The 16,495-nt window shown below is 49.3% G+C and overlaps 1 protein-coding gene across 8 annotated transcripts in view; it reads left to right on the forward strand.

The window, feature by feature from the left end:
• The window catches only part of ST3GAL3 (ST3 beta-galactoside alpha-2,3-sialyltransferase 3), a 219,288-nt gene that overhangs the window by 194,736 nt on the left and 8,057 nt on the right, over window positions 1–16,495 (forward strand). For 4 of the 8 annotated variants that reach the window (XM_039474161.2, XM_039474162.2, XM_074380690.1 and 1 more), the window contains 2 exons: window positions 14,721–14,867; window positions 15,094–15,240. The exons of 2 other annotated variants lie outside the window; for them this stretch is intronic. In XM_039474161.2, the coding sequence (XP_039330095.1) occupies window positions 14,721–14,867; window positions 15,094–15,240 (294 nt within the window). 2 more of the 8 variants (XM_039474164.2, XM_074380692.1) reach the window with 2 other exon arrangements.

Raw genomic sequence — 16,495 nt, forward strand, 5'->3', positions numbered from 1 at the left:
TCCTGCTACCAAGCCAGCATTCACCACCCAGCCCAGGCTTCTCCCCAAGCCTCTGAGCCGCTCTTTGAGGATTCTCCACCATTTCCTTTGTGGCCATCACCAGTGGCCACAGCTCTTTCTCCCATGCCTCTGATCCCTGGAGGGCCAAGAGACTTCATGTCACTGCCCGGTGCCACATCTTAACCATTGCTCCTCTTTCCTCAGATAAAAATGTTCAAGAGGGGCCAGGCGTGGTGGCTTACACCTGTAATCCCAGCACTTTCGGAGGCTGAGGTGGGCGGATCATGAGGTCAGGAGTTTGAGACCAGCCTTGCCAGCAGGGTGAAACCCCATCTCTTCTAAAAAGACAAAAAATTTAGCCAGGTGTGGTGGCACACACCTATAGGCCCAGCTACTCAGGAGGCTGAGGCAGGAGAATTGCTTGAACCCGGGAGGTGGAGGTTGCAGTGAGCTGAGATCGTGCCTCTGCACTCCAGCCTGGGTGACAGAGCTAGACTCCATCTCAAAAAGAAACAAACAAAATGCTCAAGAATGCGAGCTCCTTCAGCTCCTCTTTCTCACTGTCTTCTGTGAGCTCTTAGTCACTGCCTCGTAATTACTGCCATTGCCATTCTCCTCTTCCTGCTTCTGCCACTCTTCCCCCTCCTCCTCTTCCTCTTCCCACCACCCTTTCTCCTTTTCCCATTCTCTTCCCACCACTCTTCCCCCTCCTCCTCTTCCTCTTCCCACCACCCTTCCTCCTCCTCCCATTCTCTTCCTACCAATCTTCCTCCTCCTCCCGTTCTCTTCCCACCAATATTCCTCCTCCTCCTGCTTCTCTTCCCACCAATCTTCCCCCTCTTCCTGTTCCTCTTCCCACCAATCTTCCTCCTCCTCCTGCTTCTCTTCCCACCAATCTTCCTCCTCCTCCTGCTTCTCTTCCCATCGCTCTTCCTCCTCCTCCTGCTTCTCTTCCCACCATTCTTCCCCCTCCTCCCGTTCTCTTCCCACCACTCTTCCCCCTCCTCCCGTTCTCTTCCCACCACTCTTCCTCCTCCTCCTGTTCCTCTTCCCCCTCCTCCTGTTCCTCTTCCCACCAATCTTCCTCCTCCTCCTGCTTCTCTTCCCATCGCTCTTCCTCCTCCTCCTGCTTCTCTTCCCACCACTCTTCCCCCTCCTCCCGTTCTCTTCCCACCACTCTTCCTCCTCCTCCTGTTCCTCCTCCCACCACTCTTCCTCCTCCTTCTGTTCCTTTTCCCACCATTCTTCCTCCTCCTCCTGTTCCTCCTCCCACCACTCTTCCTCCTCCTCCTCCTCTCTTCTGACCACTCCTCCTCCTCCTCCCCCTGCTTTTCTTCCTGCCATTCTTCCTCCTCCTGTTCCTCTTCCCACCACTTTCTCCCCCTCCTCCTCTCCTTGCTTCTTTTCCTTCCCTTCATTCTCCTCTCCTTCCATCATCACTGTCGTCATCATCATAGCTGTCACTTATCAAGCTCTTCAGTTTATCAGCTTTCCTTGACTTCATTCAGTTCTCATAATGACCCTACTATTATCCCCATGCTACAGATTAAGAAACTAGGGCATAGAGAGGATGAGTTACTTGTGTAAGGTCACACAGCTAGTTAAGTGGTAGAGCCTAATTCAAACCCAGATCTCACTGCCTCAGGAATCTTCTTAAGAAATAAATCTGACCACATACTTCCTGGTTAGAATCCTCCATCAGTCAGCTCCCACCTGCCATGGTCTGTGAGGATGGTAAGAGCTACTGTTACTGAACTCTTCTCCGTGCCAGGCCCTGGACTATGTGGTTTATATGCATCATCTCAGCTGGCCAGCTCAACAGCCCTACAAGGCACTTACCATAAGCAGTAGTAAACAGTAGAGCCACATTTTGGACCAAAGGTGTCTCACTTTAACCATTGTAACTATAACACCTCCCACTGATTCATTGATTCATTGATTCAGTGAATCCAAAGCAATCACCAAATCACATGGAGTCCCGTTCTTCAGGCAAGTCTCGCTCACTCGACAGCCCCCTTTCCCAGTGCTTTCCTCCACCTCCAGCCAGTCCAGGACCAGGGATTGAATGGGACCTGTGGGAGAGAAGCTACAGCTGAGGTGGTAACACATGGTGTTACCTTAGTAGCATCTCAGTGCTGCTTCCCACTGTTGTGTCCCGTCCCTGGTCCTTGATCTTCTCAGACCTCTACCCTCATCATCTTCAGTTCCGCTGTACGTCCATCCTGTTCCAAACAGAAATTGTGTGTCCAGCTGCACAAGGAATGTAAAGGTTGTCACCAGCCAAGAACTCTCAGCTTCCTGCTTCCCGTCTACAAACTTACCTGCATCCCCATCACCCCTGCCTTCCTCCCCTCCCATCCCTCCTGTGCCTCTGCCGTTCACAGTTCTCTCACAGGTCAGTTCTCTCCTTTCCTGGATGCCATCTCCTTTCACTTTCTCAGGACTATCTTTTTCCTTTGTCTCCTTTCTAACGTCTTTGCTGGATTCTCCTCTCACTCTATGAATGTATTTGGGTCTCTTTCACCTTAAAAGTAAAAGTCCTCTCTTTAGCTTATGATCACCTGTCTTCAAGTTTCCAGGAAGAGTCATCGCTTGTCCCAGTGTCTCCCTGTTTGCCATCTGTTTCTCAGACTCTCCATCCTGGCTTACAAAGCCACCCTCTCCTGGCAGTGACCTTCTGATTCCAAATCTGGCAGACTCAACCTCTGCTTTCCCTTTAAAGGGGCAGTTTGTCAGCAAACATCCAGTGAGCAGGCGCAGTGCTAGGTTCTAGGGGTAGCTCCTGATTTTGAAAACTCATGGCCAAAAACCTGGGAAACATCCTGGATTCCATCATTGCCTTTGCCTTCCTTACTCAACTTACTCAGTTTCCAAATCTCTGATTCTCCCTTCTAAATCCATCTGGCTTGGATGATTTCAGCAGCTTTCTGTCTGCCTCCCTGCCTCCGGTCAGGTCTCTCTTCAATCCATTCTCTATATCTGTATTCTAAAGAATCCTCCTAAAGTGTCCAGGTGCTTCATTCCCCTGCTTGGGATCCCCATTTCTAGATGCAGCGGTTCTTCTCACGCCGGCAGCATCAGTGTCACCTGGCAACCTGTCAGAGGTACATTTCGGGGGTGGGGGCTCACCTTAGAGCTTCTTTTATTTATTTATTTATTTTTTTTTTGAGACAGAGTTTTGCTCTTGTTACCCAGGCTGGAGTGCAATGGCGCGATCTCGGCTCACCGCAACCTCCGCCTCCTGGGTTCAGGCAATTCTCCTGCCTCACCCTCCTGAGTAGCTGGGATTACAGGCGCACGCCACCATGCCCAGCTAGTTTTTTGTATTTTTAGTAGAGACGGGGTTTCACCATGTTGACCAGGATGGTCTCGATCTCTCGACTTCGTGATCCACCCGCCTCGGCCTCCCAAAGTGCTGGGATTACAGGCTTGAGCCACCGCGCCCGGCCCACCTTAGAGCTTCTGAATGAGAAACTCTGGTTGGGCCCAGCAGTCTGTTTTAGTAAGTCCTCTGGATGATTCACATAGGTTCAAATTCAAGAAGCAGTGACCTGCAGGATAAAATTCCAACTCCATAGCACAGAACTCCACAATCTGCTCTGGCCTCTTCCAAGCCTTCCCTCTTTTTTTGCTACGGAGTCTTGCTCTGTCGCCAGGCTGGAGTGCAATGGTCGGATCTTGACTCACTGCAACCTCTGCCTCCCAAGTTCAAGTGATTCCCCTGCTTCAGCCTCCCAAGTAGCTGGGACTGTAAGTGCGTGCCACCAGCTAATTTTTGTGTTTTCAGTAGAGACGGGGTTTCACCATGTTGGCCAGGATGGTCTTGATCTGTTGACCTCGTGATCCACCCATCTCGGCCTCCCAAAGTTTTGGTATTACAGTCATGAGAGCCACTACACTCAGCATTTTTTTTTTTTTTTGAAACAGAGTCCTGCTCTGTCACCCAGGCTAAAGTGTAGTGGCGTGATCTCAACTCACTGCAACCTCCAACTCCCACCCCCAGTTGAAGTGATTCTCCTGCCTCAGCCTCCCGAGTAGCTGGGATTACAGGCACGTGCCACCACGCCTGGCTAATTTTTGCATTTTTAGTAGACATGGGATTTTTCCATGTTGGCAAGGCTGGTCTCAAACTCCTGGCCTCAGGTGATCTGCCTGCCTCAGCCTCCCAAAGTGCTGCTGGGATTACAAGTGTGAGCACCGTGCCCTGCTCTTGCCACTCTTTTTAGTACCCAGCATGAACTCTGTATTCTAGCTGTATGTTTCCTATTTCATACCTCCATGTTCTATCTGTTCCCCTACCCATGGATGTATGAGACGCTCCTCTTCTTATAAGCCCTGGGAGGGCAGGAACTGCCTTGTTGATCTCTATAAGCCCATCACCTCCAGCAGTGTTTGAGGCATAGTTGGTATACATAAGCAAATAAGCAGATGTGGAAACTGAGGCCCAGACTGCAGCAGTACCTTCTAGGAGAGTCAGGATCCTAACTCCAGACTCCTGCCTCTCAGTCAGGCTCTTTGCTCTCAACTAGGCTTCCTCCTTTCATTGCCCTGGAAGGTCTTTCTTCTAGGTTTAGACCCTTCCATCCTTTTGCTCTCTTCTCACCTCTCCAGGGCATCTCTTTCCTCTTAGCCATGTTTGTTCTTTATGCAGTTCCAAGATCATTCTCCTTGATAAAGAAATGAGAACTGAGCAGTCCCTGGCGCTCTGCCTTTCAATCGCCTGTTGGCATCACACCGCCCGCCCCACGCCTGCTCTTCTTTTTGTTCATCGCTTTTTTCCAAATATAGCTTTCAGAAAGTTTTCTGACCCTCTTCTCATAGCATACATCAAAATAAATTCCAAACGGACTAAAAAGTGAGATACAAAAATACAACCAAAGGGAATTTTAAAGTGAGAATAGGCATCAAATCCCTGGAGGGAAAGAACTTTCAAGACACAGAAGTGCTAGAAGAAATCAAATTTGGTAACATATTAGAATTTCAACTAAGTTAACACACGAAAAGACTCTGCCACACAACTTTGAAAAACATATTTAGAACATATGGCAGGCAAAGGGTTATTATGAAGGTTAACAAGAACGCCATTAGCATCCCATCAGATCGTAGAAACTGAACAGGTCACACAGGAAGGAAGAGAACTAGGAAACAACAGAAATATTTAGCCTTCCCAGCAGCCTGAGAAACTCATGTAAAGGGAACACACTGTCATTTATCACCTACTGTGTTTTCAGATAATGTGTTAAATTATCATACATGATGCTGGCAAGAGTGCAGTGACAGGTGTGTCAAAGACTACTGGTTGGAGTACAAATAGGGACCAGCTTTTCGGAAAGGAAACAACTTGGTATTGAGAGCCATCACCCAGAGGAAGGAAAAGTCTGTGCACAAAGGTTTTTATCATAGTGCTATTTTATTTTTTGTAGTGTTATTTACAATAGCCAAACCCAAATATTACCTAAGGGTTGTTGTTTTTTTTTTTAATGTGACTTATGGTCTCACGGCATGATGAAGTATATAGCAGCAGCGCAGCGGCCGGCTGAGGGTGTGGGCACCTGCACCAGCCAGCACACCTGCTATCCCCAAACCTCGGTGCAGGCAGGGTCAGCAGGTAAAGCACTGGCTCAGTGTTGGGAACTGAAAACCAACCTCTTCTTCTGCCACAATTCACATCTTTGAGTTTCATTTTCCTCTTCTGTAAAATGAGAATCGTGAAAGCTTCCCTTCATAGCTCCCTGTGATCCTGCTGTAAGAACTAATAGGACAGTACACATGACAACACTTGACACACTGTGCTCATCTGCAATGACAGTCACCTTCTGAGAGGTGAGAATGAGCACCATAAACATTGCCTGCCCACTGGGCAGAATCCCAGACCGCAGAACCAGGAGCGAGAGTGTCAGCGAGAGCAGCAGGGCCTGGGCCCAAGGGTACCATGCCACTTGGTGAGGAGGGTCCTGCCACCGTGTTTCTTGGCCTCCAGGATACAAATGAACATGCATGTTTTGGGCACAGAGAACAACAGTGGCAAAGAGCATAGTATATTTAGTGAATTAGAAATAGTTTAACTGGGCTGTGGCATGGGCGTGGTGCTGCCCTTTGACCTGAGCGAGGCATCTGCCCTGGGCCCCACTGTGGCCCTCTTCTGGCCATGGCCTTCACTATGGAGTGAAGAGGAATATGCAGAGCCAAGAGGGTTGTGCCCACCGCAGGCCCATCTGCCTTGAGAGACCATTACCAGGTAATGGAGACCTCAGACTTTCTTGCCCTAACAGTGCCAAGTCCACTTGTATCTTCCAGAGGGCAGAACATAACTCTCTGTGCATATCCTAAGCCCAAGGAGGCTATTTGCAGAGGCTGTGAGCAGAGCTTGATGTGTGGAGTGAGGCGTCTACACACATGCACAGGCTTCTGTTTTTGAGACAGGGTTTTACTCTGTTGCCCAGGCTGGAGTGTAGTGGCATGATCTCGGCTCACTGCAGCCTTCACCTCCCTGGGCTCTGGTCATCCTCCCACCTCAGTCTCCCTAGTAGCTGGGGCTATAGGCATGCACCACCACACCTGACTAATATTTCTATTTTTTGTAGAGACAGGGTTTTGCACAAGACTTCTTATGGTGTGGGATGGGACCAGGGGTGGGAGGTGGGCTAGACCACCATGATCCAGCACAGATCTCCAGGGCCAGGATTCCAAATTCAAACCTGTCCTTCTAGGACATTTTCAAGGAAGGACAGAATATATTTTATGGGTTTATTTATTTATTTATTTATTTATTTATTTATTTGAGACATGGTCTGGCTCTATCACCCAGGCTGGAGTGCAGTGAGGCGATCTTGGCTCACTGCAGCCTCTGCCTTCTGGGCTCAAGGCGTCCTCCCACCTCAAGCCTCCCAAGTAGCTGGGGACTACAGGTGCGTGCCACCATGGCTGGCTAATTTTTGTATTTTCTGTAGAAATGGGGTTTCACCTTGTTGCCTAGGCTGGTCTCAAATTCGTCAGCTCAAGTGATCCGCCGACCTCAGCCTTGCAGAGTGCTAGAATATCTTTAACAGCTTGATAGTTTGACTCATAACTTTCAAATACTTAGAATTAAATTTTAGACATGTGATATGTATATAATACATCCATTTATAATTTTGTCCTTGGCCCAACAATGTTAGGGGTGGACCTACCTGGATATGGTGGCAATGGCTAGAGATGAGGCTGGGCAAGAGAGGGACAGATAGTGAAGGGTCTTGAAAGCCAAAGTCTCGTTCAGGAGCCTGGACCTTATCCTGAGGACTAACAATAAAAGAAGCTAACAAGAGCTGACTTTGTGCCAAACATATTATATGCGTGACTTTAAACTGTCATAACACAAAAACACTAGAAAGTAGGAGCTAGTATTATTGCCTTCATTTTATGGGCGAGGATAATGAGACTTTGAAGGGTAAAGAACTTGCTTAAGGGCACAGAGTTAGAGTAGTTGGAGCGCAAAGCACGAAGGTTCACAGTCAGACCTACATTCTTAATTGTCAACACAAGCTGTTGCAGTGAGCAGTGGAAAGCCACTGAAGATTTTAAGCCCGAGCCTTTCAAGATCAGATTTGTGCAGGGACGTGAACGAACTGAAGGGAAAGCAAGAGGCAGTCAGAGCTGATGGCTTAGAGTGACCCCAAGAGAGCTGGTGGCCTGTCCTCTAAGGCAGTAGCAGCAGGGAGCACGAACAGTGGACACATCTGCCCTGTTCTTGCTGTGAAAGCCTGCCCTGGTTAATCTCTACTCCCAGACCTGGGAGCGTACCAGGAAACATTCTCACAGGAGCCTGGCGGGAAACGTGCTTTCTTCCCAGATGTTTTCCCCATTGCTCCTGGATGTTCTGGCAAGAGCAGAACAGGTTGCATCAGCAGGAGTCTGGCAGCCTCACACAGAGGAGCTGGGTTCAGACTTGACTGAGGCAGGGACATTCCTGAAGGAGGAGGGATACGACAAGGAATGCAGCCCACAGCTGGCCTTGAGGAGAAGCTGGACCATGCCAGGCCAGCAGCACTGGCTGGCTTTATAGGTCTCTGTTGTGTCATGTGGATTGGGGAAATGAGATGTGAGAAGCCTTGGGCCGGATTTGGACACTTGCAGGCACAGGCCTTGTGGAATAGGACTGTGTGCTGGCAGCAGGCCTGGCAGTGTCTCCAGCAGCAGGCAGACCTCCCTGCAAGGAGCCAGAGGGAAAGACTGTCTATCTCATTCAAATTCGTGCACGTGCACAGGTGTGGATGTGTCCTGGCCTCTCCAGTGGCTGACGTTGCTGACCACACCCTCTGCTTCACTTGCCTGGCCTCTGTGACATTCACTATAATCATAAGATTTATTGAATTTGCTATATCCCAGACCCCGTGCCAGATGCTATAAAATGCACAGCATCTCATCTGATCCTTACAGCTATCTGGGAAGTAGGTCTTGTCAGCCCTATTGTATGCACAAGGAACTTGAGGCTTAAAGAGAGGACACAGTGTGCCCTGGGTCACAGAATGTAGAACTGGGATTGAGCCTCTGTTTTTCACATTCCCAAGGCCTCTGCAGTGGTGCACAGATGTTATGTGTATGTGCTTGTGTACGTTTTTCTGAGGAGTTACAGCTTTTTTTTAAGGAGACAGGCTGAGGTTTTTTTGGTACTTCATGTTTTTGTGGCTGAGGAAACACAGAAATGCCCAAACCATATCTGTTTCTCCTTTCCGTGAAATCTCTGGGGAAACTACACCAGGACAGTGGCGGATGAGAAGGAAGAAAAGCACTGGCCTGTCCATGTGTCGGGCTCCCAGTCCTCCAGTGCAGGGCTCCCTGGGACTTGCGACCTAAAACAGGACTCCTTCCCCCAGGGTCCCACATGACTTTCGGCTGCTGCTGGCTGAATAGGAACCTAGGGCAGTAAGACCTCACCCGCTGCCACACAGAGGCAGCAAGTCAGGAAGGGCTGCCCTTGTGGGAGAGAATTTTCACTTCACACCAGTAATCGTGACACACTCAGTATCCTCAGATCTAAGCAGTCACATCAGGCGTTCCTCCTCCCAGGAAAGAGTGAAGGTGAGAAGAGAGACAGTAGCTTTCCTCTCCCCATTGAAGCTCCCATCAGATCACCAAGGGGGTTGCGTTAATAAGCAAATTTCCTACGGTTTCAGATGGTGATTAAATTTGGGACTTTCAGTGTATGGAACACACCAGGAGAGATTGTTTCAGAGAGGGCATCTCATGTGCAAAGAACCAGGTTGTGAAGTCAAACCCAGCTCAGAGTCTCACCAGCTGTGTGTGTGCCCTGGCAAGTCCCCTCACCTCTCTGGCCTCAGTCCCCTGTGAAGAATGGGATGTGGGCACCAAAGAGACCCCTACGAACTCCCTTAGAGGGTGGAGGGGAGGTCTCCTTTATCTTTGACACTCCATCCCCTCAGCCTTCCAGAGGTGGGAACTGCAACGCTGATACAAATGCCGTTGTGGAAAGAATGCAGTTTTGGAGTCAGGACACGGGTTTGAATCCACTTGCAGCCATTTGCCAGCTGTTTGACCTTGAACCTGTCGTTTCATCCTGAGACCTGTACCTGTGAAGTGGGGCACAGTTAAAGAGATATTAATAAAGTAACGCTTGTGAAAACCAGCCTGGAGCCTCCTCACACACGTCCCCAGCTATGCCCAATCCTGGTTCTCCCTGCTCCTCCTGAGCAGCCCCCTTGCTTTCTCCCTCCTCTTTAGGTGTGTGCAGGGCAGGTGCGGGCAGGAACCCCAGGTGGGAAGCTGTTGAGGCCTGCTGGGCCTGGAGAAGGGACAGGGGCTGTGCTGTGCTTGGTGCAGGCTGGCACCTGCTGCTCCTGTCAGTCCACGCCTGGCCCACCAAGAGGGGCTTCCCCCCAGTTATGCCTCAGGCCTTGGCCATTTCTCCACCTTTCCTTTCCTACTGTGTCCCAGCATCCCTCCTTTACCTCCCTTATGCACACTCCCTCCGGGCGGCGGAGCAGAAAGAACTGGGGTTCGCTTGCTCAGCCTGACTGGAGCTGAAACAGAAGTTTGCCACAAGGGCCCATCTTTTGAAATGACCTTTGGAGGACAGTTTGCCAGAGGAAGAGGTGTTGCCACAGAGCGGGAGACAGGAGGAGGGAGTGGCTGGAATAGACAGTCCACCAGAGGAGCAGCAGCAGAAGAGGCTGAAGAGCTGCTCGTCACGGGCCTTGGGTGGAGGTCATGTCTGCTTAAGTGTAACCATCACTGATGCCTCTTTGCTGCCTGTGCTGGGCCAGGCCCTGGGCTACAGAGGTGAATCACATGTGAGCCCCTGCCCTGTGAGGCTCATGTGCGCTCAGCCTGAAATGGCTCATTTAATTCTCACAATAGTGTGTAAGCTAAATACTCATGGTATCCCTGGTTTATCCATAAAGAAATGGTACATTCCTTGCCCAGGATCTGCATGTGGTGAGTGAGCAGAGCTGAAGTTAAGTCCTAGGACCAAGGATCTGAATCCATATTTTACCACTTCTTGAAGGTTAGAGGTCAGTTCTGCCTTGGGGTGGAGGGGGTCAGGAAAGACATGAAGGAAAAGCAGAAAATGGATGGGTCATGTGGATAGAAGTGGGAAGGATGTTAGAGACAAGGAGCAGCATCAGCAAAAGTGTGGGGCATGAATTAACAAGTGAGAGCTTCAGATGGGCTGAGATTGAAATGAGAGACAGATGGGTTACTGGCTAAAAGGCTCAGCTCTTCTCCAGGCAGTGGTGATGTGATCTGATTCGTACATGGAAAGATCATTCTGGAGGAGAGTAGAAAGTGGTTTGGGAGGCCAGACGCGATGACTCACGCCTGTAATCCCAGCACTTTGGGAGGCCTAGGCAAGTGGATCACCTGAGGTCAGGAGTTTGAGACCAGCCTGGCCAACATGGTAAAACCCCATCTCTACTAAAAATACAAAAATTAGCTGAGCATGGTGGCAGCCACCTATAATCCAAGCTACTCTGGAGGCTGAGGCAGGAGAATTGCTTGACCCCGGGAGGCAGAGGTTGCAGTAATCCAAGCTTGTGCCACACTGCACTCCAGCCTAGGCAACAGAGGGAGAGTCTGTCTCAAAAAAAAAAAAAAAAAAAAAAAGTGGTTTGGGAGGCAGAGGCAGCCCATCATAGGCACTCATTAATGCTCACTGAATAACTGAATAGAATTTAACAATTATGTATTATATGCCATTTATATTTCAGTACTGGGTTTTGGGGTGTTCAGCAGTGAAAAAGGTGTATTGATCTAAATGGCCAGTCATTAGGACGGTCCAGATGAATAATGATAAGACCTGCCCTGGAAGTGGTAGCAGTAGGCTTGGGATCAAGGGGTGGATCTGTTGGGATCTAAGCAGATAGACAAAAGGACTAGATGACCAGCAGCACAAGATAAGATAGGCTGGAGAGGTGGAAGAGAATCTCGAGTCAGTTCCCAGATTGCTGGTTTGGATCAGTTCCCAGATGCTGGTTTGGAAGACTGGATGGGCAGCAGGGGATAGGGAACAAGGAGGAGGAAGATATCTGGGGGAAACTAGAAACAACTTAGACATCCAACAGGGTTAGTTACTAGTTACATACATTATGTTACATCCATAAGACAAAATTCCTTTTTTTTTTTTTTTGTGGGGCAGGGAGGAGGCGGAACAGGGCCTTTCTCTTTCACCCAGGCTAGAGGGCAGTGGCTGGATCACGGCTCACTGCAGCCTAGAATTCCTGAGCTCAAGCTGTTCTTCCACCTCAGCCTCCTGAGTGGCTGGAACCACAGCCGCATGCCCAGCTAATTATTCTATTAATTGTAAAGACACTGTCTCACTATGTTGCTCAAGCTGGTATTGAATTCCTGGGCTCGAGCAATCCTCCCACCTTAGCCTCCCAAAGTGCTGGGATTACAGGCATGAGCCACCCACCGCACCTGGCCCAAAATTCTTAGAAGATAACATTTTGATAACTATGACATTCTTTTACATAAATATCACTTAGCAAAACCTCTGTTGTAAACTTTTGGATTGTTTTCTGTTTTGTTTTTTTTTTTTCACTTTTTATAAGTAATACTATAATAAAGAGCTTTTTACAAAGGTCTTCATTTGATTATTTTTAGAAGAAAATTTTTGAGGTCGTAAGATATAAACACCTTTGAGGCCTTTGACACATAGATTGCTTTTTAGAAAGGCTATGCCAGATTTACTCCTAAAGCAGTGCAGGAGAATTTTACAAGCACTAAGATATACATAGAGAAATATACACATACACAGATTTTAGTGGGAAAAAAAGTTGTTATTTTAATGTGTATCTATTTGTCATTAGGTAAATTTTTCCATGCTTAGTAACCTTTTGTTTATGTCCTTTACCCATTTTTATGGAGCCTTATCTTCATGAATTTTTAAAATATGCATTTCTTACTATATGTGACAAAATTTTTACCAATTTTTTGTTTCCCTATCTTGCATATATATATATGCTTTTTTTTTTTTTTTTTTGAAACAGAGTGTCACTCTGTCATCCAGGCTGGAGTGGCAGTGGCGTGATGATGACTCACAGCAGCTTCTGCCTCCTGGGCTCCAGCCGTCCTCCCACCTCAGCCTCCGATGCTGTGGGACTGCAGGCACATGCCAGCATGCTCTGCTCATTTTGTATTTTTATAGAGACAGGGTTTCTCCATGTTGCCCAGGCTGTTCTTGAACTCCTGGGCTCAAGCAGTCCACCTGCCTCAGCCTCCCAAAGGGCTAGGATTACAGACATGAGCCACCATGCCCAGCCTAAATTTTCCTTTTTTCCTTTTTAAACATTTATTTTGTATATGGTGTGAGGAGAGAAAGTAAGTGGATCTTCTTCCCAAATTGAACATTTTAAAATCTCGTGTGTTCCCACTTGAAGGTGAAGCTTCCTTTACCATAACCTGTACCTTTGTTGATCTGCCTCTAGGCGACCCTGTTGCGCTGCTCTTGGTTTTGATTCATATATATACATGTATCACTGTTGTAATAAGTGCAAACCCATAATATACTATCATACCTAATTTTTAATTTGAAGATGTTATGTTTACCTGATAAATCTTTTGGATGGGTTTTTAGAATCCATTTGATAAATCTCAAAACATCCGACTGAGATTTTTTCTTAGAATTATGTTAAACCTGCACATAAATCTGGGAGGAGTTGGCATTGGAGCCTTCCCACCCAGGAATATGATTTTGTCTCTCTTACTTTGTAAGTCATCTCTTTATATTAGTAAAGGATTATAGTTTTCCTTCTATAGTTCTTACGTCTCTGAAATTTATTGCTCAGTAGTTGACTTTTGTGTTACAATTGCAAATAAGATCTTTTTATTATAACTGATGACCGTTTCCTATCGCTACACTAAATATTGTATGCATTCTAAGTTTAGTTGGTTCTTTTAGGTTTTTTGTTGTTTGTTTTTTCGAGACAGAATCTTGGTCTGTCACCTAGGCTGGAGTGCAATGGCACCATCTTGGCTCACTGCAACCTCCGTCTTCTGGGTTCAAGCCATTCCCCTGCCTCAGCCTCCCAAATAGCTGAGATTACAAGGGCCCACCACCACAACTGGCTAATTTTTTGTATTTTTAGTAAAGGTGGAGTTTCACCATTTGGCCAGGCTGGTCTTGAACTCCTGACCTCAGATAATCCACCCGCCTTGGTCTCCCAAAGTGCTGGGATTACAGATGTGAGCCACCCTGCCCAGCCGATTCTTTTAGGTTTTCTACGCAAATAACACTTTGGTTTGTTGATGCCTCCAGTCTGCAGGGTTGGTTTGTAACTTTTCTAGTGGTGCTCAGGAGCCCAGTTGTAAGGGTAGAAAAGGGGGGTAAATGGATTGATCCCAAGCTCAGGTTTCCCTAGACTAGGACAATAGAAGTACAAGGGGCAGAGTCCTGGAGCAGCTCACAAGAGTAGCCGATGTGATATACTTCAGGGTCTAAACAAGGAGAGGTGCACGTACTGAACGGTGAATCAGAGCTGAGGAGCTAAAGGCCTCCGTGTCGTGGAGAGGGAGGAAGAGAGAGACTTGGAAGGAGGGGAAGTTGAGCCCTGGAATGGACACTGGGATGTCGGGTTTCAGTGGTGACACCTTTCTAGTACAGTGCAGAGATCCTCAGATAAGAATGATTCTGTTTTACAGTTAAAGAAACGAGGCTTGGGGAGTTTGTCGCCCAGTTACCCTTCTCTAGTCAGTGGCAGTGCTGGTCTGCTGTACTCTACTTGCTCACGCCCCGTCTCTTATTTTTCAGGTTCGCTCTAGAGGAGTTGATGGAGAGAGGCAGGAGAGATAGCAGCAAGGGAAGTGGGGGCACAGGAGGGCAGACAGGAGAGAGGGCAGCCCCTCCCAGCCCCTCAGCTGCTGCAGATAGGGAGGCAGGGCAGCTGCACTTCTGGGTCTTCTCATTGGCCCAGGAGCCCCCTCAGGCCAAGCAGCACACCCCACAGCATCCCATGCCCTGTGCCTGCCCCACGACTCCCTTCATATCCTCCTCCGTTACATGCTGGAGCCCCACCACATGCCCTCTTCAGCATCATTGCCCTTGGCCCTGTCACACACCCCTCACGTCCCCCAACACAGATGGGCTTCCTGCACCACAGGCCCTGGGTTCCGCATCATGCGCCTCCTGCTCCCACCTCATCATCCCTGCTTGGGGTCCCTGCCACTCCCCTAGGCTCATCCCTAGCTGTGTGCCTCCTTCAGGTCCTATTTTGCTGTGTCCGCAGAGTGCATCGGATGGCTTCTGGAAATCTGTGGCCACTCGAGTGCCCAAGGAGCCCCCTGAGATTCGAATCCTCAACCCATATTTCATCCAGGAGGCCGCCTTCACCCTCATTGGCCTGCCCTTCAACAATGGCCTCATGGGCCGGGGGGTGAGATATCTGGGCCCCGGGAGAGGGAGGAGGCGAGCTGGTTCTGAAGTGCCTTGGAAGGAAGGATGGGTGGTGGGTGGGGCAGTGCTCCTGAAGAATAGCTTTCTGGGGAAGAAGGCCCAGTCTTTGGGCATGAAGGCTAGCTCTGGGGAGCTTGGCTGAAGTCTCAGCTGTCCCAGCCCTTCAGCTGAACTCTGCACACCTTCTCTTCCCCGCCATCTTCCAGAACATCCCTACCCTTGGCAGTGTGGCGGTGACCATGGCACTACATGGCTGTGATGAGGTGGCAGTCGCAGGATTTGGCTATGACATGAGCACACCCAACGCGCCCCTGCACTACTATGAGAGCGTGCGCATGGCAGCCATCAAAGAGGTTCGGGGCTGGGTGTGGGGCAGTCCCGTGGGGATGAGGGGAGGCGCATAAATGAATGGTAAAGGGAGGAGCCAGTGGTGGGTCTGGCTGCCCAGAACTCCCCAGAAGGTCCTGACACCACGCATCCTATGTGCCCTCTCCACAGCCTCCCACTGAACCCAGGGCCTTCTTCCTGAACTTTCTTTCCAAGGGATCCTCCCTGCCCTGGTCCCGCACCTTCCTCCCCCTCGCTGCATTCCCCAGCCAGGAACACTAGTCTAAGACCAGCTTAGCCATCCTCTCGACCACAACTCCTGCCTTCCTCCAGAGAACTCCCTAGCCCCTCAAAAACCCACAACTAAACATTGCCTCTGGGTCTCAAGACATCCCCATATCTCTTCCTCCCTTCCCCACAGCTAAGCACTGAAGCTCTTCATACCCAGAACTGCTTCTTAAGCATCTGTGCGTAGGGCACATTAAAGGTCCCCAGCCTGTCAGCCAGCCTCTCCTGACATTTCTCCCTCCGTAGCCAACAACCCATGTGGAAAGTTTGAACCCCTCTTCCCACACTTCCACTTTGACCACCAGCCTCCCACTGATCCCAGCCTGAAACCTGGAAATCTTGGACCAGTGCTTGAACAGCCTCTCTGCTGCTACGTCTGGGTGATGAGAGGTCGTTGGAGGGAACCTCCCATCTGTGCAGATTCCTATTTCTTTGGTCTGGGGGCTCTAGTCTCAACCCTCATTCCTGCTTATCGGTCTTCTTACCTGTCCTTCTCCATCATCCCCTTCCACTGTTCCAGAGTTTTCCATGCTCCAAAAGCTCCTTCCTCCTCCAGTGAAGACACTGAAGCCACAGAGGGGACCCCGGCCTGTCAGGCTCTGCTGGGTTGCCCCTCTGCACGGCACTCCTACTTGGCCCCTTACCCCTTGCAGCTGGGCTCCCCTCACACCTGACCCAGCTCCCACCAAGGTCACCACCTCAAGGTGGCCTAATCCACCGGACACGACGTCATCTTTCCTGATCTCTCAGCAACAGCTTTTGTGTTGGCCACTCCTTCCTCTTTGAGCTTCTGAGTCAGTAATTTCTAGTGTTCCTCTTATTTCACTCCATTCTCTCACATTCTCCTTCTCAGCATCGTCGATTCTGATCTACGCCTTAAAATTCATCATGGCATGACAGGTGTGGTGGCTCACGCCTGTAATCCCAGAACTTTGTGAGGCTGAGGCGGGCAGATCACCTGAGGTCGGGAATTCAAGACCAGCCTGACCAACA

Source organism: Saimiri boliviensis, chromosome 11 (assembly GCF_048565385.1).
Source record: "Saimiri boliviensis isolate mSaiBol1 chromosome 11, mSaiBol1.pri, whole genome shotgun sequence".
Lineage (NCBI taxonomy): Eukaryota > Metazoa > Chordata > Mammalia > Primates > Cebidae > Saimiri > Saimiri boliviensis.